The sequence below is a fragment of the Thamnophis sirtalis genome, unplaced genomic scaffold, assembly GCF_051295495.1.
Source record: "Thamnophis sirtalis isolate CommonGarterSnake01/CBP01778 unplaced genomic scaffold, rThaSir2_p1.2 scaffold_2, whole genome shotgun sequence".
Classification (NCBI taxonomy): domain Eukaryota; kingdom Metazoa; phylum Chordata; class Lepidosauria; order Squamata; family Natricidae; genus Thamnophis; species Thamnophis sirtalis.
Genome location: NW_028261382.1, coordinates 78,980,016 through 79,007,199, shown reverse-complemented (window position 1 = coordinate 79,007,199; position 27,184 = coordinate 78,980,016). Strand labels below are relative to the sequence as shown.

The window sequence follows — 27,184 nt, the reverse complement described above, 5'->3', positions numbered from 1 at the left end:
TACTGGACTGGACTTAAAGCGGGCTAGCCAGAGGTTGTTTGCTTTTCAGTGGGCTGACAATGAATATGTACAGGGAACTCAGTTGTATTGAACTGTGTTACCTCAAGAATTTGAAAATAGCCCAAACATTTTGGGTGAAGCTGTTGGCTCTGATCTACTCAGATGGACCCACCCAGTGGTTTCATTCAGCCGGTTTTCACCAGTTCAACTGAACCAGTTAACTTTTTGTGCAGTTTGGTGAACCGGCTGATCCTACAACTGGTTGGCCCCACCCCTCATCTCTCCCCTGCCAGCCACTCCTTGCCTGGCCTGAGAAGGTAAAGGTGACAGTGGGGTAGGGAGTCTCGTTCTGATTAGGGCTGGAAATCTGTGCTGTAGAGGGTGGTACAAGAAGTGGTGCAAGGTCCCTGCTGGCTGGAGTGAGGCAATGGTGCTGTTGCGGCAATGTGGAACAGTGCAGGTGTCTGAAGTGGTGGTGGTGCCAAGGTGGCGCAGTGGGTAAATGCAGCACTGCAGGCTACTGCTAGATCAGCAGGTCAGCGGTTCAAATCTCACCGGCTCAGGGTTGACTCAGCCTTCCATCCTTCCGAGGTGGGTAAAATGAGGACCCAGATTGTTGGGGGCAATATGCTGACTCTCTGTAAACCGCTTAGAGAGGCCTGAAAGGCCTATGAAGCGGTATATAAGTCTACTGCTATTGCTATTGCTATTGGTGATGGCCAGAGTCTCAGTGCAAGAGTGAAGTGCCTCTGTACTTGACTTTGTTCAGCAACAGCATTAAACCTTCATTGTGGTACATTTATGCTCAAGGCAATCCTCGCCTCCCACCACTTCAGTCTCGGAGCTGTAAGCCACGTGTGGGAAACACTGTGATGGAGAGAAGTGGCTGGGTTCGATTCTCCAGTGCCTCATTTCTTGCTGTGTGTTGCTTCCCCACAGTCAGGGTTTTCAAAAAGATTTTTCTAGCAGGAAATGGTGGGCAGCTACTTCTGTTCTTTGTTGGTGCAGCTGGGCACGCATGCCTTGGTCATTTGTGGAGACGTGTGACCTGCTATCTGCTGTGAGACACTAGCTTGCTGTGTTCACTGCCATGGCTGCCTCATGGCCTGCCCAATGACCTGATCTGTGTTGCCGCCGGAACTGCTGTTGCTGCCCGATGGCTGAAGTGGTCTGCCTGCTGCTCTCGCAGTGCCGTGCGCTGCACAGTGAAATTTAGTGCACTTCACAATGGGGGAGACAGGGACCCCTCCTCCTCATGGAACCCATTATGACACAGAGCCCCAATGCAACTCTGGCCCACTTGCCCCTCGCAACAGCAGTGGTGGCTGTGGCTTTGATTTCAATGGGAGCACTTGGGACCCAAGACAGCTTTTGAATGGCCATGGACCCTGGATAGGGGAGTCTTCAAGATTCCTGTTCCCTGTGGGAATGGACTGAAAGTCACCTGACTTCCTCTTGGACATTCGTTTTCTGAAACATTCCTGGGTTTTAACTTCACATTTTGAATCTATTGTTTTACTTAACTTTATTTTTAAAAGATGCCCAGCTGGATGAATGTTAATTCATTTTAACCTCCCATGTTTCCTGTGCTCTATTATCTACCATTGCAAAGTTACACAAAGCAACAATGTATTAGATTACAGACAAGCAAATGTGGCTGATATGTGAAAAAAGACTGTTCCATAACATGCAATCCCTAGTTGAAAGCTTTTCCTTAAGTTTTGATAAAATGATATATGCATGTAGAAATGGATAAATTAGATTCACAAAAGAAATGTCATTTGAAAGCAGCAGATTCGTTAGAAAGAAATATGGATTGTACAGACTTAGAACTGAATTTATTGCACATGTCTCCCTGAAGTTGAACCCTGCATTTTTTTTCCCCAATAGTGGGAATCTGACTGAGTGGAGAAACAATACATTGGTTTCCTTAGGGGGATTGAAGATGATTAGGGAATGAGTTTATCATACTTAATTGAAAAACAATTTCATCTGGACTTTTTTGGGAATCTTTGGAAATTGAATTTATTATATTTTACCAGACAATGATTGATAAAATATGGTATTAAGAAACAAACATGAATATTTGATCAAGGATGGATAACTGTTAACTCTTGGGATGATTTGGGACAAATAAGATATGGTAAATTTTTTATGAATTGATCTCAATAGCAGTTTGTTAACATAGAGTTTTAAAACTTTAATTTTGCCCTTTTATTAATGTTGTTCTTCTTGTTAATTATTTTGTAATTAATATAGTATATATATTTAGTTGTCTGTGTCACTTTGACTACAATCCTATTGGCTCAGTTTTGGTGTTTTCCTTTTTTGTCGTTATTTTTGGGTGTTGCTTTATGACCATGAAAACTTTTTTTTTAAAAAAAATGGTTTGATGAGCTGATAATGGCTGTGGAAAATATGCAGAGGTATGAAGATAGATAATAAAAGTTACAGACCAAGAGATATCTCCACATCTGGAGAACTGTGTCTCTTTGAGGATTCAGCCTACATTCCCTTACGATACTAGGAGTTTGACTGAATGGGAAAGTGACAAATTATTTTTTTCCTATGAAGACTGAGGAAGATGGGGAAATCAATTTATAACATTTAACTGTAAATCACTTCTGTTTGGACTTTGTTGGCAATATATAACCAGAGTGGAGACTGAATCTATATTTAATTCAACAACAATTGTTCCAAGATTGCATTAAGAAAGAAGTGTGGATATTTGATCTAGGGCAAATTATTTTCAACGTTTGGGAGAGATAGATAGGAGAGATAGGATGCCATGGCAAACCTTCTACAAACTGATTCCAACAATTTGTTAACAGAGAGATTTGAAACATTAATCTTGTCTTTTTTCATTCTTCTTCTTGTTAACTATTTTGTTATTAACATAATATATAGGAGATGGATCAACAAGATAGATTTTGAAGCTATGATGTTCTTCTACCTGGACCTCATTTGACTTCAATCTTTACCTGGAGGATTAAGTGAAGGATACCATATTTTTCCAGGTGTCACATCACATGTCCAAATCTTTCTAACTTTTATTTTGCTTTAGCTTTAGTTTTCTGACCTACTTAGATGGAACTCCCCCCCCCCTCCAAAACCAGGAACAAATGTTCCCATATGTGGATACTTTAATGTTAGGGTCTTTTTCTGAAAAAGAATGTGAACAAAATACTATCAGCCTTTTGAATTTCCTGCGTGACTAAATAAGATAAACCCAGCCTCTTTAATGCCAGTAGATAATTCACCTGATGATTTACTATCTCATGATTGCATGCAAATTCTTGTTGTGGTTTACTTCTAAGAATTTGAAAGAGCAACCTTTATAAAATGCAGTGTTAGAATTGTTTATTGATAAAAGCAGTTACATATTGGAATCAGCATGACATTTTGGAACAAGAAGCATTGTCTTTGGATACACTGGCTCAAAAGGCAAAATATTGCATTAAAACATGATTTGAAATCGGCAAAAGACAAAAATGTAAATGTGCCTTTGATGTTGGATATATCCCTGGAGCTCAGTGGCAGGAAAAAAAATTAATTACAGCAAAAGAGAGTAAGATTAAATAGGTAGAAGAAATATTTTTTGATGCCATCTAAAAGCTAAGAGTGATTGATGATTGGAATGAAGGTAAATGGTTCTTTGGACTTCTGGAAGTACAATCTCCAAAATCAAATTTGAGAGAAGCTAATTGTTCATCCTAAGGCTGTCTGTAAGTCAACACACTTCCCGAGATGGCAGGCCTGAAAGTCAAAGTCAATTATCAATACAGTATGACAATTCTTTCCTACACAACTAAATTTGTCATTCCCTAGAATAAAACCAAGATATTCAATAATCTTTGATCAGTTGATATATATGGTATATTATATATTTTATATCATCCTGTATAAAAAGACAGGGGGAAATTATTCCTGATCCTTTAAGATAAGCTTTCAAATTGCTTCAGCACTTCTAAGTGGCTTCATTGAACTGGTGTCCTTTAGGTCACAACCTCTCGGCCCTGATTTTCTCATTTCTCTCTTCCACCTTCCCTATGAAGATACCTACAAGCTAAGAGAAAGGACAGACTCTTGGTGGTCTGCCCAGAAAATGCTGTGAGGGAGAAGCACAAGGCTCTGAGAAGGCCAGGCATTTTGTTCTTAGAAGAAAGAAACAGACACGTAACTCATTCGTTGTAATTGTTGTTAGAAGGAAAACAAAACAATAAAACAAAAACAAAAACAAAAAGGTGGCTAGGGGGATATTCTTCTTCTACTTAGATTCAGAGAAGTGTGGGAAATCAAGCTGTCAAAATCATCCATTCCAAAATTATTTTAGTGATCACCCCTTGAAGAGCCAAGGTGGCGCAGTGGTTAAAAAGCAGCACTGCAGGCTACTGCTAGATCAGCAGGTCAGCGGTTCAAATCTCACCGGCTCAGGGTTGACTCAGCCTTCCATCCTTCCGAGGTGGGTAAAATGAGGACCCAGATTGTTGTTGGGGGCAATATGCTGACTCTCTGTAAACCGCTTAGAGAGGCCTGTAAGGCCTATGAAGCGGTATATAAGTCTACTGCTATTGCTATTGAAATCAGACTTTAGAGCACACAAATTAGAGATAATCTTTTACTAACCTTTCCTTCTCCACATTTTGTTACTGGATCCACCATTCCAACATCATCAATTAATTCAAAATAGCTGACTTTGCACCAACCAATAACGATCTCTTCTCCATATGTAGGGGACTCTCTACCACCTGTGCAGTAGAGCCTGCCACATTTTACATTCCTGAAAAAGTAAATTTGTTTTCATTAACAAGAATACATCAATGAGAGGTCTGTTGCTTTCTCATTTGCAAACAGTTTAATTAATTCATTAATTAATTTGCATGCCACTCTTCTCATTAATACAAAGACTCTGGGCACCTTTCAATATAATAAAATGTCAAAAAGTGTTAAAAAGAAACAATTATAATTAGAATAAAAGATGGAAACTTAAAAATCAAGATGAATATCTCTATCTGGTCAGCCATCCCCAATGTAGCAGTCCCATGTCAGGCCCTAGACCAAGGGGCAGAGTCCCGCTTATGGGCAGAAGAAAGGCTCTTCACTTGGACCCTGCCAGCTGAAAGGTTTGGCTGACTGGATCTATAACAGGAAGGACTGGGGTCGATTAGTCCCAAAGGGCTAAGGTTGTTCTCCAGATACCCTGGGATCATATAACCTTGCCACATTGCAGCCCTCATGTTGGTTGCCAAGCACCCAAATTGATATCACATGTCTATAGGAGTATTGTGACAGTCCTAAGTGCAAGGGCCAGTTCTAAATCATTTCTTTCAGTGTTGTTGTAACTCGGAATAGTCACTAAACAAATGGATATAAGTCAAGAATTACCTTTTCTTTCTCACTCAATCTTTTAAAAAGAAAGCCTCCTAATATAGCCCACTTGTGCTCTTTCTTGAAACCCAAGGTGGAAAACACAGGAAAATTAGCCATTCAGAAATTGGCTCACACGTCTGTTGTTTTAATGGGTGATAGAATTAGCTTCCCACAGATGTGGACCTGAAAACATTTCTTATATTATCCTTTGATTGTATCATTATCATAGCGGGAAATAATTTAGAGTGCTTACTCTGGTTCACATGGAATGTTTGTATCGGTTTCCTTTCTGCAGTAGCCATATTTATCGCCATTCTCGTTAATCTCAAAACATTCATCTGGAGCCACTTTTGCATCTGAAAGAGAGGAGTGAGGAACCAAGACTAAGACCTGAGTTGTCACATGACAGCAGGATTCCCAATCACCCCCAGTTGCCATCTGAACCTTTTAATTAAAATTCTATTTGAGACATTCTATAATCTATATGCAACACCTCACTGCACCACCCATCTACGATCAATATAAATCTCCCTGTTTCCCATTTCCAGAAAAATATCTCTTTTATTTGAAAAGGAGGAGCTTGTTTTTAGTTTCATTTGGGAATAGTCTGCCATTAAAATCCTGAGCGATCAGTGACAAGAATCACATCCCCAATACTTGTTTTATTAAACCAAATGTAAAGAAAGTTTCAATCACAGAGTTTTAATATTCTTAGCAGATAGTCCCATATTCAATCTCTATTATCTCTGATTGAGAAAAGTAGAAAATGATGGATAAAACAGTACCCTAATTAACTCTTAGAAAAACAAGGGAATATGGATAAAACTTTAAGCATATGAGAGGTTCTTGGTGTTATTCTTTGTGCTTTTCCAGGAATTTTGACTTCGTTCACAACACCCATTGTGACAAAGAATATTGGGCAATGATTTTGAGCTTTTGCTTTAATATACAACATGGGAATGTGTTAATGGCATACATACACCTACAGTTCATATGCATATTGTCTCAGATCTTTGTCCAATTTGGGAATGTCCATCACTCCAGATTTCTGGTCTACAACTGCCATCATCTTGGACCATTGGCCAGGTTCTCTAGGGATGATTGGACCTTAACCAAAAGATCTGGAGGGCTGAGCTCTAAAGCCTCCAAAGAAAGAAATTCATCTTGGAAAAGTATGCCACTTCCACATGATTGATTTATTATGGCTAATTGTTCAATAGTAAGTATTGTTTTACTTTTTTTTTTTTTACAATGCCATAATTCTGAAATCCTAAGGTTGACTTACCAGGCCCCCAGAGAGCAGTACATTGGTTTGCCAAAGTGGGGCAGTTCCCCCTGAAGCAGTAACCTTGGTTGTTTAGGCAAGGGTGCCCATTTATTTGGAAACGATCTATGGGACATTCAGCAGATTGTCCAGTGCAGAGTTCAGGTAAGTCACAGTCATCTCTTGCCTCCCGGCATTCTTCTCCTGCTTTCTTAATCTGTGGGTGAAAATGAAAATCACTTCCAGCTATAACTCCTTAGGGCTAAAAGAGCTACACCACGATTCACATCAGATTTCAAAGCTTCCTCTTCACCTGTCTTGAGGATTACCAAGCAAGGCATCCCTGCCATGTTACAGATGGGCTCCATGAATTAAGACATTGTGTATAATGCCCAGAAGTCCCAGCCTTATTTGTGATGAGAAAATGATCACCATGAGATGCAAATGCTACGTGTTGGCTGACCATGAACATCAATGAAAACTCAATTGGCTCTCATGAAAATCAGCAGAACATTAATTGATGAACGTGTGCATGGTACATTTTCATTTCCTTACATGGGCAGGAGCATTCATAGAATTTTCATGTCATGTGCTGAAAAATAGGTGGTTGATTTCTGTTGCTATGATGGAAGTATAACAATACGTTCTGGACTCTCTGTTGAACAAGTTTATTACAGAGTCAACTGGGATCCCATAAAGAAGGAAAGAGAAACTTGCACCTCTCTCTTCATGGCCCTCCAGCCCTTCAAAATGTGCCACCAAAATAGCTGAATTGAGGGCTGTGGAGAGCAGATGGAGAACTTAAGAGCTGTAAAAGAGGCAATTTGACTCCTAAAAGTCTCCTGAACCCATTTCCGCCTTAAAAATCTTAGAGAGAAAAATGTCACAGCATTACCAGAGACCTCTTAGAACCTTCCAGAAAGTCAGGAAACTGAGTTAGGGCACCAATCCCAAACTTTGTCCACCCTTATTTAAATTGGTTTTCTGTTGTGACTCAGCAGCAGTCTTCTGTGAGTCTTTTCGGAATGCAAGATTAGTGGGGTTTTGGAGATAAAAGGATGAATGCTGCCACGCCCTAGTGGCAGGAGTCAATGTTCCTTGGTTCGTTCAACATTGATTGATGATCTGTCATGGTTTATGTAAGATACACTTGGATAAGTGCTTTGTTTTCTGTAACCTTGATTCGTAGGGACTTTGGGAGAAGTGCATTGCTTGTAAGAGTTTTGTTTTGTATTCTGTTATCTAGTCTGAGACTTTATTTAGGTTATTTTTGGGCTCGCAGCCAGTTTGAGCCGAGAACTGATAAAGAGAGTCCTTTTAAGTTTGTCTGCCTGCGGTCTGTTAACAAGTGGAGAAGGGGGGACAGAACAGGTTTCCATGAAAAATCAAAGAAGGATATGTATTATTTTCACAGATGTGATTTAAGATGCCAAAGGAATGCATTTTAGACTGAGACAATGGTGATATTTTGTTAAACTGTCCTCCCTATGGATATTTTCATAAGGGTCAAATAAATTGGAAGAAGGGGTGGGAATAGAATTAAAATGCTTTTGATCACAGTAAGCAGAGAAATCACATTTTCATATTAGTAATAAAGAGCAAGATAAAATCCCCCCTAGTGTTATAAATAAAAAAGCCTTACCTGGCATTTCTCACAACATGCCCCTTCTGCACACTCTGCCCCAGATTTCAGTTGACATGTTGCAGCATCACAGCACTCGTTTGCACATTCCTGAAAATCAAAACATATGAAATGACATCATAGACATAGGCTTTACTTCCTGGTCTCTTTTAATTGGTCTCTTTTGAAGAGGGAAAAGGATATTTCTGTCATGTGTTTCCTTTTTTGGGTCCATGCTGGCAAAGAATGTGACAAAGAACAGCCTGGGGTTTGTTATTGCAAATGGATGATGGCATAGCTACATGAAAGATACTTATCGGATATTTCTTTTGTGAAAAGAATAAAACAAATAAAAATATCCTCACGTCCTAATTGTGAAGGCCACATAACCTGCAGTCCAAATCTCTTCCTTATTCTGAGCCATTTTTTTATAATTTTATTTATTTATTTATTTTCAAAACAAACATATATTGTAGAAAGTATATCAGCTGGTTATAAAAAGCTTTTGTGCATCTCTTCCACCGTCATCAAATATAATTCATATTAATTCAAATATCTTAACTCAGATATTTACTATATTAATATCATCATACCTCCACTTTTATTTGACTACAGTTATTTAAACATCATTCATCCTTAAGTATACCAAGATTCAATACATAACCACATGCTGGCATTTCATTTACTTATTTGTAAAATCCTCCATTAACATTAAGTCCTCATATCCGGTTTAAGCTAAACATCCATAATATTTAATACCAAATTTTCTAATCCTCCATGTATATAATTTATTATCATTATCCTTTCTTTATTTAACTGTATCCTATATCATAACATTTTCCCCCTATTAGTTAAGACTTGACTGTATAGTTTTCTTTTTTATTATAATTATTATTCTTATTAATAATCTTTATATATAGTCCAAAATATTTCTAACCTTACCTTCTCATATCCAATTATTACTTATCATAACAGCTCAACATTGTATACATTACTATCATTATCAATTTTTATTTAACTATACCTATTACCAATGGATTTAACTAAGTTTAGCTAATTTTGAACTATACTCTTCCATCTATCAACCTGTATCTCTCCAATAACAGAACAATCTTATATCTACTGCCATTTGTGGATCCAATTCTCCAAACATCTTTTTGAACAAGTCCATACGAAGTAATCTTTGCACCTTCTTGTTTGTGGTATTTCTCATATAATGTTGACGCCCTCCTTTTGTTTCCTTTATCAGTTTGTCTTTAATAATCAGCAGTGTTATCAAATGTTTTGCAAATAGTATTTCATAGTCCATAAGTTCTTTAGTGTTTTCTTCTCCTTCTATGTTCTGTCCTTTGAAGTAAATTTTCTCACCATTTAACTTCTCTTCAAATATCCCATTCTTTCCTCCCTCAGAAGTAAACCAATTGTCCCGAATATCAACAAGCTCAAATTCTTTATCTCCGTTTTCCATTTCAATTTTTTTGAATTTCCATCTTCTTATTTTGTATTTGATGAACATCCTCAGTTTTTTCATCACAATTTGTTGCCAAATACAGCAAATAATCCAATTTTCTCTCAATTCTTTCCTCTGTATCAAACACCCTCTTCAAAGCTGAAAGTATCGCTTGGAGAGACGCTGGAAGAGACGCCATGTTTATACGCAGTTGTATTTTTTCTTAAGAGCTCAGCAAAACTGAAACACTCGAAAGTGAAAACAGACTACAAAGGAACAGCTGTACAATCTTATCAGATCTTAAGCCAGAACAGCCAAGCAATAAAAGTGTCAAGATGTAAAAAGGCAATTTGTAGTCAATTTGTAGCTTACAGGGAGTCAGGAGAAATGTTAGAGTAATCCATCCATTTGAAAAGGTTTACTTAGAATCAATCCATGTAAATAACATTTAAAAAGTAAGATAACCACTGTCCAGAACCATTAGAAAGATCTAAATCGCTGCTAAGTTCTTCTATTCTTTGATTTAAGTTAGTTTTAAAAAAATTTAGACAGTCCGTTTTTCTTTAAACAATAAAAGTTTCTTACCAGCTAAACACTTCTCCTCCAAATTGCCCTGACTTTGTCAGCCTTGAAAGACTGGAATTTTTACTGCCAGCAGAAGACTTTAGATCTGCTTTTCTCGGAGATTTTGCGATGTCCCTGAAATCAGCAAGATGTAATCTTCCTGTTCACCATCTCTTCGGGATGTTTTAGGTCCGTTGGAACCCCCCAGCAATAAAAGTATCGTGTGCGATCCCAGAGCTTTGAGATCGCACGTCGTCTCATCACGGCATCCAGGCTCCGTCCCCATTCTGAGCCATTTTCTACTCAGGATGCCAGCCTCTGAAGTCGGCCAGAAAAGATTCACCAACCATGAGTATTAATACTACCTTTATTAACAGTGTCTTTCATGCCTAGAAATATGTTTCTCCCCATTTGTCTTTAGATTGGGGAGAAAATGGGTGGGAGGTATTCTCTTGAGATGCTTGCCATGCCCCAATTGCTTCCACAGGTTAAGCTGTAGGAAGCAGCTCAAGAAAACTGTGAGACAAAAAAATGTGAAGTAATAATGTGAAGTAATGTAAGGGTTTTCAGCAGGGAAGGATATTCTTGCAGTGATAAATCAGCTATATTTAAAACTCCATTGTCTTCCCAACAGAATAGCAAGGTATCAAGTCTTTACCTCTACAATTGGTTTCCCAAATCCAAGTAGCCAATTCACACATCCATGTACATTTAGGACATACGCCTATGCTACCCATAAACCAACCTCTTGGATACCACTTAGAAAGCCAGATGATTTGGCAAGATTTCCCATTTTTGAGAAACATCTTGGAATTATCCTTATTCATTCAAAAAAAGAACTTACCTCTGGAGAGCCACAGTCACATTCTTCTCCCTCCTCCACATAGAAATTCCCACAAACTGCATTTTTAAGAATATCTGTGTTCGAGGGTTTGTCCATAACGCATTGTGGGGTCTCATCCATCATATAGTCCTGATAATCCATTAAACTGCAAGAGCTGAACTGCAGGGCAAGTTGTTGACTGTAAAGGTGAACCAAGAATAGATCATGATATCGTCCATATTGGGCCAGGTAAAGAATTCATTGCAAAAGGAAATAAATGCCAGAAGGGGGGGGGGGATGATTCATGAATAAATGCAGTGATTTTTCTCTATGGATAATAAATAAACTAAGATTACTTTTTGTACCTGTTTATCTTACTGCCAGAGTATGCTCCCTCACTTTTAATTCCATTAAAAAAAATTCTTTTTTAAGAAAATGAATTTTCAATCAGAACTCCATGTGATGTTAGTTGCTCAGGCTACTTGTTGTATCTAGTGTGCTCCTTTTGTTTTCATTTTTAGTCAGCCTCTCTGTGGAAGGACAGTAATATAATTGAAGGAAAAACAGTGGCATTTTTCTTTTTTTATATTGGAGGGGTTGTAATTTTTATAAGGAATGTTTTAAGGCAAAGGAAAAGTTAATGTATTTATTGGACTGTTACACTCAAAATCCACTTGAGCCTTCTATAATTTCGTAAATGCCAAACTTAAAGACTCGAAAACTATCTCACCCCTAAAAGTGTCTAATGAGGAAGACTGTAATGATGAAGCCGTAAAGGCTAACCTCTTCAACACGTTCTTCAGTTCAGTCTTTGTCAACTGCAATGGCTACAACTAATTCCAATGATCTACTACATATTGATTTTATATTAGATAACTGCCACTACCCTAGCTGAACCTCTAAGCATCATCTATGAACAAGCTCCTTGCCTGATCTATGGTCATTAGCCATGGCCAGGCCTCTCTTTAAAAAGGGAGACCGTAGCCCAGTAGAAAATTACAGACCAATCTTATTGTGATGCATAGCCTGTAAAATCATAGAATCAATTACAAACAAGTCTTGGGATACTCCCTGCATACTTCCTTCCATGTAGATACAGTTCAATTGAGGACTACATGTTGAGTGCGGTTGGTCAGCCTATTATGAATCCATCTGGGGGTGATGCTGTCTAACCCACATTCTTCTACTTTATCTAGTAGTAGATTATGGTCTACCTTATCAAATGCCTTACTGAAGTTCAAATAAACTATATTGACGGCATTCCTCTGGTCCACTAATTTTGTCAGTTTGTCAAAGAATGCAATAAAATTAGTCTGGCATGATCTGTTTTTGACAAACCCATGTTGGTTTTTACTTTGTTTATTTTTAGGCATTCACTAATTCGTTGCTTGATTATCTTTTCCAGAATCTTTCCTGGTATTGAGGTCAGGCTAGACCTGCTTTCTAACAAGCAGTTTGGTTTCAGGAAAAAATTGTCTTGTAATCTGCAACTTTTACTCTGCAAAAATATTTGGACCACATATCTTGACCAGGGTGAAGCAATAGACACAATTTACATAGACTTCAAGCAAGACTTTGATTCAGTGGTGCATGACAAACTACTATTAAAACTAAGCTCTTCTGGCACTTCTGGATCCATGAACAAGTGGACAGCCATGTTCCTGTCAAACGCTCACTGAGACTATACAATAAACTTACCTAAAAGTCAATGCTGGAGGGGTTGCAGTAGACAATTCCTGGGAACTTAACAACTTCAGTTCTTTCCTGTCTTTCCCTCCTTTTCTCTCCTCTCCCTTTCTTTCCTTTCTTCCCATTGTATCCTATCCTCTTCCCCTTCCCCTTTCTTTCTTGATGAAATAAAGCCTAACCACAGAACAGCAACAAAATACAGGTAGTCCTCAATGTATGATAAAAATTGGAGATGTTATGTGAATCACACAGTCATTAAGGGAATCCTGCTTCCTCCATTGACTTTGCATATTGGAAGACAGCTTGGAGGGTTGCACATGATGGTCACATGAGATGCTGCAACCATCATAAATATATGATGATTTCCAGCCACCTGCATTTTGACTCCAGGAATAAGGGGAGGCTGTGACAGATGTAACTGCGAGGACTAAGTTGCAAGTCGAGGATTACCTGTACATTGTTAAATGTTGATTTCAGCAGGCTGCAATATCTGAGAGAGAGAGAACGTGTCTTCTGTCTTGGAAAAGTGCTGAGGCAGGAAAGGATGCTAATTTATCTGTTTCCTCCAGCTGTTGCCTGGTTCAGAATCATTTTATTCCATTCTCCTTATAACTTCTTCCCACTGTAGGAAAGTCTTTACTGACTACTTCTGTCTATCACAGTTATTAATGTTTGTTTTCTTGGCTATGCTTCCTACGCTATTTCTCTAAACTCTTGTGTTTTGGAGGAAGCTACTGATGGATGGCTCTTCAATTGTTGAGAGCAATCCTATCTTTTTAAATACAACCAATTTAATTTCACATGGTAAAGTGACACACATATGGCCAAACCCCACAGTTGTGTAACTCTCAAACCATTTTATTTTTTAAGCTCTTGGCATACTTACTTTAACTTTTAATTGTTACCATTTAAATATAACTTGATTGAAAAAACATTAATTATTTTCCTGAATACTTACCCTCCCGAAGAAGCCATAATGCATGGGCCATCCTTGCAAGTGCAGGAAGTTGAATCATGGAACATGCCCAGATTATGACCAATCTCATGGGCCATTGTAGCCGCAACCAAATATACAAATTCAGTATGATCCTGAAGAAAAAAGAATACTTTATTTAATTTACTTTACTTAATCTGCAAGAAATCAAAAGTGAATCCAGCTATTACTAGCATTGAGCTAACACCTTTGTTCAAGCACTTTCTAATGAAAAATCTAAATGAAAAAAAGTTAGAAAAAGAGATTTATAATTTGCAAGGCTGCGATTGTATTTCCTGAAAAAAAAGTTTCTTTGTTCAAAGAACAAGCAATAGCTCTTAAACTTATTTACCCCTTCACGATGTTCTACAGCACTTTCTAAACAGTTTACAGAGTAAGCACATTGGGTCCTCATTCTACCAAAATCAGAAGGATGGAAGGCACCCTTGAGACACTCAGGATCAAACTCCTGGCAGTGGGCCATGCAATAATGCATTGTAACTACTGTGCCACCACAGCTTGTAAGAAACTTTCAAAGCAAGAAGATTTACTATTTTTTTTCATTTAGTAATTTAGAGATTATATGCCTGTATATAAGTTTTCATTGAGTCAAAATAGGTAAACAGTTTAACTTCTACCAACCTGAACAACTCCCGAAGATGTCATAGAATCACACATACTTCTAATGAAAGCGTATCCTAAAGTTCCTCCATTCATCTCAACAGCCCTATAAGAAAGGAGTGAGGGGGACATAGTTTATAGAAGCTGGAAGCATAATCTAAAGCTTCAGGGCATATAGAGCCTTCTATGGCTTTTGTGAACCCCTAACCCCATCCATTCCTGCCGGTTTTCAGGGAGCCATAATTCAATTTAGGCTCTACCCACACAAACCATTTAAGCAACCAGATGATATGCTTGGGTGGTGTTAGGATTAGTTAAGTTGGAGAAAGGAGTTAACACATTGTCTGAATCCAGCCCATTTGGGTTAATTCATATTCCATGTACAGTGAAAACCCAAAACACGAGTTTCTTTAAAAAATAAGTCAATTTAGCTGTGGTGTTATTAAAGATTAATTGAGCTTGGAAACGAAGATAGAGTGATAACTAAAATAAATACCTGTGGGAAAATAAAATGCATTATTTTTTTATTTTATATTCACTTTGATTTGCTCTCCATCTCAGGATTGCTCATAACAGAATTGTTATTTGCCCAATATATTATAGCTATAAGCCAATAAATTTATCAATTTCAAGTGTTCCCCAATATTTTATTCTTTTAATTTATTCTTGGAGATTTCTACCAATTTAGTTCAAATAATTGTGTTATTTAGGCCCATAATTGCTCTTAGATATCAATTGATGTGGCATTCTTCATTTTTCCACTTGAAGTTTTATTCTGAGAACATTTGGAAAAAACTGCTGCTATTATAAACCAAGAAGTCTGAAAAATCATTTGGTTGCTGATAAATATTGGAAATGGGAAGAAAAATAGATCCTGGCTTTCTTCTAACTTCTAAGGACATCATTCTACATATGCCAAAACACTTTCAAATTCTCTGAGCCACAGGTAGTTCCCTCTGTCTTCTAAAGTGTTGACATCCAGGCACTCTTTAAAGTTGTCATTAAAGTTGTTAATCATTCGAGTTTCAATTTAGATTTAAGTGAAATGAAATCAAGCTGGGTTTTTCACCTGCAACCATTCAAGCCCTGTTCAAGACTAATTCTCATCTAAGAAAAAAAAAGGTTGATTTTGACCCAGAATATAATTTGCACATGGATTAAGGCATGCAATCCAGAGAAGACGTTTTGTGCAAACATTAACCTACCCATAAACTTCCACTCCCTGCCACCCTCTTTCCCTCTCCCCATAAGGAGACATACGTTAGTAACTGAGCGTTGTCATTCTTTTTGCGGTTCAATAGAACTGACTCTCTCCATGCTGAAAAGGAGGATAAATTGTTGTCCGGTGATTCATTGACCACAAATTTATCTTTGATGGACCAAATTTCTAGGCCATTCAATGTTACATGAATTCCCAAAGCTTTATAAACCTGTGGGGTAGACATGGCATCAATGAGAAACTCAAACAGAAGTAAACTTTGAGAACCATTTCAAGGCTGAAAGGCAATGGACTATGAAAGGCAATGCCTCTATGGGACAGTGAAATAGAAAAGATTTGGGAGTCAATAAAAGAAAATCTCTGAAGCTCAGGGTGGAACTGGGAGGGGGGAGTCCTTGGTGCTCTATGAGCCTGGTGGTTTACTTGATCTTTAGTCAGGTAACGAAATATCTGCAAGGAAACCACCAAACTCAGACAGCATCAAGGACACCACATATTAAAGAATAATAATTTATTAAGCAGAAGAATTAAATAAAATGATAAAGAAGACCAAGGTTATTATTATCTTTAACCAAGAACAGAAGAGGAGGAGGAGTAAAGGGAGATTTCACCCACTGATGTTCCCATTGTCTCCCTGATTCTAACTGATGTTCAACAGTGAAGATGTCAACAAGGCTAATAGGATAGAAGTAGAGATAATATGGGTGGATCTTCTCCTAAGTGCCACAATCCAACTCAAACTGGGTTCTTCCCTCCTGTTTTCTTCTCAGGGATCATCTTCATAATCAGTTGAGTTTGGACTAGTCTTACTCTGTCCATTTTTGTTTAATTTCCAAATTCAGACAATTGACCACAGCCCTGAAAGAATCCAGCTACAGAGATGTAGCACTGATTGAATTCTTGCAACAGTTTTAGACTTGCATCCTCCCAACACAGTGCTTGTATTCACATAAGAGGCTTATTAACCTAGTTACTAAACTAACCCATTTTCTGAATTAGGCTTCCATGCTGCATCACCAACTTACCAAACGATGGAGTTTTGGTGCGCTCCAAGTCAGAAAAGTTAGCATTCTTGTAAAAGTCAACCTCCTAAGTTGTTTTACCTCATTACTTTTGTTGTACGAACACAATGAAAATCTGCATTGGGGCAGGGAGAGGCTCAAATCCAGAAACAGAAAAAAAACCTGTTGCCAAGTTTTCTTACCACATTTATATAGTTGATCATATCAAACACCCTCTTCTTTATAATAATGATGTTGCGGCTATACTTATTGAACTAGAGAAAAGACAAAAAAGTTAACAAGAGACCATACATTTGGGAATGAAGGGATTGAGGATGAGAGAGAAATAACATGTCAGGGAAAGAAAGGGATTTTTTAAAAAAATTAATTTGCTGATTAAGGCAAAATAATACTTTTATAACCATGCAGTCCAATGAATTCTTTTCATTTCTGATTATTTTTAGCCTACATTGGTGCCATTAATATATTAATGTAATTAATTTTTCAGCACCACACATGGTATTTCCTCCTGGTTGGAGAAAATGTCGACTAGACAATGTTGTCTGGCGGCTCCCCGGGGGAGGGCCTTCTCTGTAGCTGCCCCGGCCCTATGGAACGATCTACCCCCAGAGATCCGGACCCTTCCCACTCTCTCGGCCTTCCGCAAGTCTATTAAGACCTGGCTATTCCAGCAGTCCTGGGGCTGTTGACCTCTTCAATGAGGTCCAGCCCCAGTAAGGTTGAGTGCATGTTGTGTCTTTTAACTTCCCTGTCTTTCTATTTTTAAATTTTTAGTATTTTTTAAATTGTTTTTATGTAAGCCAACCGGAGTCCTTCGGGATTGGGTTGCATATAAATTTATTAAACATTAAACATTAAAATGTTGGTCAGCCTACTGAAATGCTTTCCTTAATTGGATGCTATATTTCCATGTTATGTGAGATAATCATTTACTATCCATCTAATTATTTGTGTTGTCAACTTAGAGAAATAAATAGTGCAGGAATGCTTTGGAGAAATCCACAAAAGCTGAATTTAAATGACATCAGCCTGAGACCAATTATCCTTGATGAGAGCTTGCATAAAATGTTGCTTTTTGCAATAGTACTAAAGTGGAAAGATTAAGCTGGTGTCTGGGGTTTCATGGACTATTTTTGAGTTCATGAACATTCTTTTATTTCGTTAGGGACATGTGCACATATTCAGAGATGGCCAAAAAGAGTTATTTTACTGCAAATGCTGCACTGCTGCAAAGGAGATTGGCTAAGTCAAATGCGGATCTTTCTTCTCTATTAGCCAACAGTTAGCTTCTATTCAAGAAATAGATTTAATTCGGTGGGGAAATAGACTTCATTTGAGTGATACAATGAATATTAACAGTGTATAATTATCATAATATAATTATGATTTCTTGGAACAATCTACTTATTGAAATTCAGTTAGAAATTGAAATTCACACATGCATAGGCAACATAAGGAAGAAATCAATTTCAGATGCATATATTCATAAAAATAAATCAAAATATTTTCTGTTAGAGAAATTTTAAAATTACATCTCAAGCAAAAATATAAATAAAAAATATCCTGCCAGGCAAGGATGACAAAGTATATATTTATATCTAAATAAAAAGCTACTTGAATGTAATAGTTTTGAAATAAAAGAGAAAATAAGGAAAAGTAAAACATCCAGATTTGCCTATCTACCCACTAATTCAAAATTCTACTCATGAATTTTAAAATGCTAGATTGACCTAGTAGAAGAAACGATGATTCCCTTTTACTCTTTTCTCCATTTCAAAATTTACAGTATCTTCTCTGTATTCAATTTCCTGATCTTGAGATTTCTAGCTAAAGTATAATTAAAATTTAGATGGAGTCCAGGAAGAATTAATGTGGAAATTAGAATGTAGTTAAATTCTAAATATGTCTTAACCATTTGAGTGTAATAACAAAAAATTATCAAAGTTTATCATAAAGCACATTTTAAGATACAATCCAGTTTGAATGTTATTTGAAAAAAGACAGAAAGAAAAATGTGTGCACAATGCAGAAAGAAAATGAAATGCTATCCAGAATACTTACCATTGAATGGTCTACAACTAAGAAAAGCTCAAGATATTTTTGGACCTCCAAGTTATTTTGCTAAACAGAACAGTAAAGAAAAGATTGTTTAGATACAGTATGTTACTCCCCGCAACCAACAGGTCATCAGATAGTTAGAAATCTCCATGTTTTACTTCCTGGTCAAAGTCCTTGGAGTTTAAGAAATATTGTTTTGTTGAAGAAGACATTTATAGAGAGAGATTTTGCCACGGCATGAAACATTTTCCTGTACATAATATGGCATGGCATTTGTTTCCAATGGCATCCATTTTCAGAATTTTATGGTGCCTATATTTAGAAATAAATGTGTGTCTGTGTGTATATATAGCTAGTATTGCCCTGGGAAAGAAAAAGCCCCTCCCTCCTGAGTTCCAGTGTCATCGTCCACCATTAACCTACCCAAATTGCTCAGGAACTACCCTTATGGCTAAGATTTGAACCATATGAAGTGTATTACTTCCTTCATCCCATAGGAAAATGTATCGGTGCTTTTTCAGCATATGGAACTGCAAGGTCAGATTGCCAATTCCATGGGGCAATTTCTTTCCTTGCTGTCTGACAGCCCCTTTCTTAACCCTGTTGCACAAGATCCAGGTTGAATAAAGTGACCATGACCTGACATTGAGACTAGAACATTCAAGATGTGAAGGTGACTACAAAACATAGCTTGCCATCAATACTAAAGCCATCAATCAAGCCTTCAAGTCTTCATAATCAATTCTGGTGATTGCATTTGCATTTTGGCATTGTACCGTAACAACAACTATTGCTCCAAGACTATCACATTTTAACAAAGGAAGTTGAGGTTTTGAATGTCTGGATATGTTTCATCCAATTTCAATTTCTGCCACCAAATGAAAGTAGAAACTGTGATTTTAGATGCAATATTTTGTCTTCAATTTTTTCTGCCTCCAGTAATGGAGAAAAACGTTAGGAATATGGGGATCATCTGTGACCAAATTCAATTTGTTAGTTTTGATTCAAAAGTGGCATCCAATTTGATCGTTTGATCACATTTTTTAACTGATTTACAAAGTTAAGATTCAGTTAAATCCATTTTGAATCAAATCTCCAAACTATGTTTGCATGATCATGGAAAATGTTATACACCTGGAAGATGTATTTTCTGTTCATTGAGTTTCCATATTTTATTGTTCAGCATGGCTGAAATATAATTTTAGAAATGGAGGTTCCTGTCCTATGAATTCTTTCCAATCAGTTCCAGAGAATGTATATTTTGCTTTATAATTTATAAACAAATAAGTGTATTCCTGTTTTCAAATCATGTTATACTTGAGGTTGAATATGAGACTTACTTCTTCAGCAGTAACGGACATGTCAAAGGTCTTTTTGATGGACTCGTTTGATTTCCAATTGGTGCTGGTTACCCCACATATTTTGGGGGTCTTGTCCCCCTTTTCTACATTTTCATATTTGTAGACTGCATGGGCTTCACTGTCAGAAAGCTTCAAGGGTTCAATAAGGTACGTCTCACCTTGATGCCTGAATTGTCCTCTATAAAAAAGTAGACTTTTTATGAATAGGGTGATTAAAGGTGGACAATCAATAGAAGACAATATTTGTACTTCAGGGCTGAATATCACTAATGATGTTACCTACTTGGGTAATGAAATGCCTGCAAAAAATCAAATGAATTCAGAAACTTTACGGGACCCCTCAATGGATAACCAATTCTTAACTAGTCAACATTCTCAATATAACCATGAAGTATCTGTACAATATTTGTATGAAGATTAAACCTGTTTGAAAGATTCAATTTTTACGTAAAATTTTATTTCATAAAATTATAATATAGTGCATTATCAATGCAATTTCAGGGGTTTTCAGTCCTAATGTATAGAATGTGAAGGATGTTTGTGTTTCATTTTTAATATTATAATGTACGAGGTGCAATGACAATAAGGTAAACTTAAACTTACGTCATATGTATATAATACACACACACACAGTGCGTGACAATAAGGTAAAGTTAAAATATTTTATGCCATATGCATGATACACACACACACGACCCAAATATTTTAATTTAATTTTAGGTAATAAAATAAAATTTTATACAAAAACTGAATCTTTCAAACAGGTTTACATGCCAAACTATCTCCATACAAATATTGTACAGCTAAGTCATGGTTATATTGAGACTGTTCACTTGGTTAGTTAACGTACATATGTATGCATGTATGCATGAATATATGTATGCATCTATGTAATGCAAAGAACAACATATATATTGGGTGTCATCCAAGACATCTGCAGGATTAAGAAAGAGCTACTGCCAGCCAGTAGACAAAGTAGGGAGCTAAATCAGATTTGCCTACATGAGCTTTAAAGTCCGTGTCTCCTTTGTTTATAGGAGCGGTTGTTGCAGGGGGGAAAAAGATACTTAGGTTTCAGATTGTGCCCCTTGCAACTCTTCTTGGGATCCAAAGTCTTTCTTAATCCTGCAGATGTCTTGGATGACCCCAATTAATTTGTATGAAAAACTGATGCTCTTTTTTGACTATGACAATTCCAAGAGCAGTAATAATATTTTCATTCTTAATAAAGTGAACAAAACTTAAGAGACTTTCTTACTTCAATCCGTCACATACACTGATGACTGCAGTTGAGTCAATGTCATTCTGGATGCGTCCATGATAATAGCAGTGATCCTGTATGGAGGCAAGAGGACTACACTGGTTAAAGCTTGTTTGCAGTGTGATTTGATGAGCAGAAGTGCAGTTCCAATGTATTCCACAACATCAATGAAACAATGAATAATGAATAATAAGCAACTATTTCAAAATATTTTGATTGAGGATGACAGAAAATCTGCTAGAATTGATTATTCAGAAATTAATATAGGATAAACACAACTCTAGTGCTGCACCACAGGATTTGCTGAATAAACTTTCAAACTATGTTCTAAACTCTTATCATAATGTAGGAAAAACTTTGCATTTAATAATGTTACCAATTGATTGTTATTTCCTTGAACCCACACAATAAAAACTTTCAGAAACACACCAAAGATATACATACGATACAGTAAAACTATGTTAAAGATGCATATAAAACCAGGAAGACTCCAACTGATGTTGAAATTTAATTCCTAGCATCTTCTAGGAGAAGAGTCATGTAGAAATTAAAACCAACAGATTTATGTTACAACAAGAAAAGAGCAGCTGGTGTGGCCTTTGAAGGGGCTAATCCACAAGTAGAAAATTTTGGGAGACAGAAGATGCAGTTTTAAATCAATATGGGGGAGGTGGCAGAGGACCTAAGGAACCATGTTACAGTTGTGATATTATAGCTGGTTTGACCCATTTTACTGTGGTGACATAGAATGAATGTCTGTATTCTGTAGAAGCAAAATATTAGTATTCCTGAGGTTTTCATACTAAACCTCTTTGTTGAGCTCACACCACAAAATATTTGTTTTTAATCAATAGGAAACAACTGATTGATTAAAATACTGCCCTATTAATTCAATAAGTAGAACTGACTGGGTTTTAACAACCCACACATCCTTACACAGAACATGCTCAATATAAGACACTTCATCCGTATACAGACCTTCTCGTTTGAATAGCCTGGTCTTGCATATGCCTATTTGGAATATAGTGCACAAATATTCTTTCCATTTACTTCATAAAAGTGAGACACTCTGAATATTACCTCAACCGGAGGGCTTGTTGTAATTTCTCTGTCATCAGGGGAATAATGAGTCTCGGTGTAATCTTTGGAAAAAAGTCCTCTGAAAAGAATGAAAGGAAGAGAATATCTATGTCAGGAATTAAGTAGGAACAGAGATAATCCCACATTCAGTCTACAATTTCTGTATAATGGCATTTTAAGGATATTGTTTGGTGTCAAAGGAAAGGAGCCAGCATTTCAAGCTGATCTGGTATGGCTATTTGTGAGTCATGCACAGCATTCCAGATTTTCCTGAGGAGAAAGGTTTGTACCATGGAAGCTGTGCAATCATCAAGGCTCAGAGGTGGTATGATTACCACGAGGCTCCTGGATTCTTCTAACCCATGCAACCACTAACTGAAGCTACTAGATCTGCAAAGGAGAGTAGTATATCTCCCTTTATTCAAGAGGTTCACATTACTTCATGAAGAAAGGGATGCCTTGAACCTTCATTCAGAAACATCTCTCTTGATGTTCCAAACTATAGAATTGGGTCACTATCTATCTACTCCTGGTGTCACATCCATTCCATTCCTTGGTACATAATTCTATGTTGCCAGCCTTGCAAGTGTTGGAAGAAATATCCATTTGATTCAGTTCCAAGCCAAGAAAAAGACATTGGAAACATGGAGGCCATTTGGAAAGGTGGTTTAATGGAGCAGAACCATCAAGCGCATGGTCCTGGTGCAGCTGAGCACATGGAATTTAGAGAGAGAGTGGTATTTATACCTCTTTTGGGCTTTGCACTTGAACTTCCTCTCCCTGTACATGCACATGTATTCTGTTGGTTGTTTTAGGGGTCATAGCTAGCTCTGAGCCAAGTTTGGTTGAAGCTTGGTCTTCTGATGCTATAAAGGGGCTTCTTGGACAATTGCTATTGTGGCTGAAGGCTAACCATACCTTTGTTCAGAGTTAGACCTTGCTGCAGGCAGTAATGGGTTACCAAATCTGCATTTCTAATGCTGCTCCAGATATATTTTTTGGAGGCGGGTAGGGGGGGAGAGAGCTGACGCTCTGAGTTTCTGTCTTAAGATTTGTATTTCTCTTTTAGGGGAAATACTGTATTCTGCCTTTTTTAATATTTCTCAAAATATTTCATTCTTCTAGGAGGTGGGTAGCTTCCATGTAGCCATAACTTTGGTATTCCTTACTAGTCTCTCACCTATAGCCCTGCTTTGCTTTCAGGTCCGAACATGGTCATCCAGATGCTACCCTAAATTCTACATAGTCTTCATAGTTAAACATTAAAAGGGGGAACATGATACTTTCTAATGTTTAAAATGATATAAGATATCATTTTTTGCAGTTTATGCTCCATAATAAAGGCAATATATATTTGGAGGGCACATGTTGCATGGTCAATGCAAAAATACACTCTGAAATCAAAGCCAGAACTTCATTCCCAATATTAGAAACATTATACAGATTGATGGGGTGGAGTAGCATGAATGTGTAAACAATAATTTTTAACTCTGTGAAGTATTTCATAAATAAGCTTGGTAATTCAAGATCCAGAGGTTTATGAGCCTTGACTAGTTCAACTTTATCTAGAATTGTTAGAGTCAAGCACAGTAGCAGTGAAAACAGGAATAAAACATTCTCAATTCTGGGCTGAGAAATAATTAATTGATTCAATAAGTATATTTACCTCACCAATTTAATCAGTAAATTGGTAACAACAGTAAATTGTTAACATTTAAATTAAATTTTCCCAACAAAGCAATACAATTATTATTTCTGTAGGGTTTTATCTAAGAATAGGCATTTTAACCTTCTCTTAGCAAAGATAAGAGAACTTCTGAGTTCACATACCTATTTTTTTCTAAGTGAAGGACCACTGGTTCTCCGTTCACTTTAAATTCATATTTCATGGTATCATCATACTTCATCTGAAATGCAAATAGTTCAGGGTTCCTTTCTTAAAAAGACAAATAAAATGTGTATCTTCTGATCAATTCAACACCCTTGTCAAATGTATACACATAGCCAATTCATTTATTAGATTTAGAATATTTCACCTAGTGCTTGAAAAGCAGTATAAAATCTTCTTAAATTAAATTAAACTTTCTTGTATAAGTTCAAGATCTCCTTCTTTAATTCAACATCTTGGTGAATGAGGTTTGGCTGGGACATAGAGACAAAAGTCATACACTGGCTTCCATGGCTGAGGATATACTGGTATCTGGTCCTTAGTTCCAACTCTGAGCTGTAACTACTAAATCATCTTCACCACTTTTATATTTCAAAGTGATGCATTATGGGAAGCTAGAAAGGATATTTTTATATCTCATGGTTCCCAGTTGTCACAGCTGCCCATCATCTTTTATGAAGGATGACCCAAGAGCATAAAAAATGGAAAAAACCCTCTGTTAAAATTACCTATTAATAGTAACTTTGGTCAGGCATAAGAGACCAGATTTACGTGTGTAGTGTTCAAACTAAAAGTCAGCTAAGTTCCATGGAACTTTGTGTGTGTGTTTGTGTGGTGTGTGTGTTTGTGTGGTGTGTGTGTTTGTGTGGTGTGTGTGTGTGTGTCTGTGTGTCCTAGATCTGCTGCAACTCTACAATGATTCAAGGCAAATTTCCTGCTTGATCCCTCCTCCCTGTCTGTCTAGGCATTTCTGAACATTTTATGGCTATAATAACATTCACATTATGAAATCTTAATCTTCTATGTTGCCAGGAGTCTTCTCAATTGTGTGAAAATTGGGTGGTTGTGTAAATGTGTTTCATAAATAAAGGTACAGGTACATAGATTGATATGCAAAAATCCAGAAGACCATTAGATGGCAGCAAAGCTCTGTTGGCTGAAAACAAGTATTTGATAATTCTAATAATTCTGCCCAGTAGAATTCTTCACTCCCATGAAAAATTAAGGCTTTGTAAGTTACAATTATGCATGGAGTTTTCTCATACTTCTGCAATTTGACGGATTTTTAATCAAAGTGAAAATGACTTTCAGACATTTGCAGTCTTACAAGACTTAGCATATATCATCTTTACTTGCAGCTTTATATATAAATCCATCTTTGAAAGTTTTATTCATAAGTGTCGGACTAGTATTAGATCCAATCTAAACAGGAAACTGGATCGCAATTATAACCCGCCCCCCAATCACTTTTCATAGTCTGACAAATATGTGACTTTGTAGTAATTTCCCGTTACAAAACAGAACAAATTTAACTTTTAAAGGGCCCATAAATATAGTGGGAATTTCAGGGAAATTTGTCCTAAGAACCACATGGCAAAATTGTGACAGTAGTAGATTTTTAAATTTAAGAAAAATAGGAGAAAAACTGTAAATCTTGAACAAAAGTTAGAGTCAGATTCCTAAATAAATAACAAACAAACAAACAAACAAACAAGTAAGTAAGTAAGTAAGTAAATAAATAAATTAATAAATTAATAAATAAATTGATTGATTGATTGATTGGCATTTGTTAAGCAAAAATGAGAACAAGAATAAGAGAATAAAAGGATAATGACAGGGATGACAGCCATGTCAGTGCACTTATTCACTCCCCCCTCTACTGACACTCAAATTAGTTGATGAAATGAAGATTATTTCTTACCTTTTGCTCACGTTCAATTCTGCTTTTGGGCAATGGATGGATTTTTTGTGGATATACTACTTCATAATCGTTAACGTTCCCAGCTTCCAGGATTATAGAACTCCCTTCACAAGAAAAGGAAAGAAAAGTTCTACCATTTTTGCATCTAGAACAGTTTTTCAGTTATCAATGAAGAATGGGGTCCTTTTCTGGTGGAGCATAGCACCGATGCAGTGTTTGATAACTGGGAGTAAAGAAGGAACACTTAACTACATGAAATCCCAGAACTGCAGACTGTACTAAAAGGGCAGAAAAGTATCCCAGAGGAAAGTAGTGGAGAATCACTTCCATTCTGCAGCCAAGCAAAGCCCTTGACTATCACCATGTACTTTCCAGAAGCTGATTCAAGTCAGGAGTCTGGGTCCTACAGTAGATGATGCCCTACGGAGACTGACAACGATATTTGTTTATTCACGTTTTAGTCAAAAATTTCCTAATTTTAGTCAAATTTCCTAAGGTAGAAAGTGATTGAAGTCTAAGCACAACTAGAACTTGACCTTGGAAATGTATCTTCTGAGGCTGATGGACATCTTGCAAAAGTAGCCCCAAGAAGAAGTTTACACCTTACTCATAGTTTTATGTACCTGCCCATTTGTACCTGATGCTCTCAGAAACATAGGAGGTGTTCAATTCCCCACATTGGAAAGAAAAGTTACTATTCCCTCCTGCTTAGAGCACAGAAAAAGCAGTGTTTTCCTTTATTGTTCTCCATAAGTTACTGTTTTAATTGTGGAAGCTTCCCACTTGATAAGGGTGACCCCATCTGTCAGCCTCTGCTTCGCTTGCTTACTATCGGCTGCCATAGAAAAAGGGGGGTGGGGGCATAGTATTTGGGAAGGGAATTGTGTGGTACTGGAGGAGTTGAGAATGTTAGGTCTTTTCTTTCTTGGGATCTGTTTGCTGCTTGACAAAATTTAAGCAAATACAAAAAAAAATCTATTCATTCATTCATAACAAATAGAATCTTTAGGAGCATTCTTTTGGCAAATCTGTAGAAACTAAAGTTGAGCAACGTTTGATTAATCGTCGAAGAATAACCATAGAAACCTGTTGGATGAAATAGCCTTTTAGCAGTAAAAATCTGAACAAGGAAACCAAAGAAAACATCTTACCCTGATATGGGAAAACCGCTAAGCAGACAGTTACCAAGAGACCTTGGATCATTTTGAAGCCTGGAGT

General features: G+C 37.0%; 1 protein-coding gene across 1 annotated transcript; it reads right to left on the bottom strand.

Annotated features, from left to right (window-relative positions):
- Positions 1-3,343: 3,343 nt before the first annotated feature.
- LOC106552485 (zinc metalloproteinase-disintegrin-like ohagin) lies at positions 3,344-27,184 on the bottom strand. The gene is made up of 17 exons (XM_087703596.1): positions 27,118-27,184; positions 25,967-26,070; positions 24,207-24,283; positions 22,377-22,455; positions 21,294-21,370; positions 20,015-20,213; positions 18,678-18,737; positions 16,799-16,870; positions 15,636-15,805; positions 14,397-14,481; positions 13,740-13,870; positions 11,114-11,291; positions 8,277-8,366; positions 6,656-6,851; positions 5,624-5,726; positions 4,627-4,780; positions 3,344-3,756 (listed from the first exon to the last, which is right to left on the bottom strand). The coding sequence occupies exons 1-17, from the start codon at positions 27,167-27,169 to the stop codon at positions 3,709-3,711; spliced, it is 1,875 nt and encodes a 624-aa protein (XP_087559722.1). The 5' UTR covers positions 27,170-27,184; the 3' UTR covers positions 3,344-3,708.

Excerpts from the sequence above, each read along its gene's own strand:
- LOC106552485 (XM_087703596.1), bottom strand. The coding sequence starts at position 27,169 with ATGATCCAAGGTCTCTTGGTAACTGTCTGCTTAGCGGTTTTCCCATAT. Across the intron at positions 15,806-16,798 it reads TGATCAACTATATAAATGTG|GTTTATAAAGCTTTGGGAAT; the intron begins GTAAGAAAACTT and ends TCTACCCCACAG. Across the intron at positions 5,727-6,655 it reads TACTGCTCTCTGGGGGCCTG|ATGCAAAAGTGGCTCCAGAT; the intron begins GTAAGTCAACCT and ends CCTCTCTTTCAG.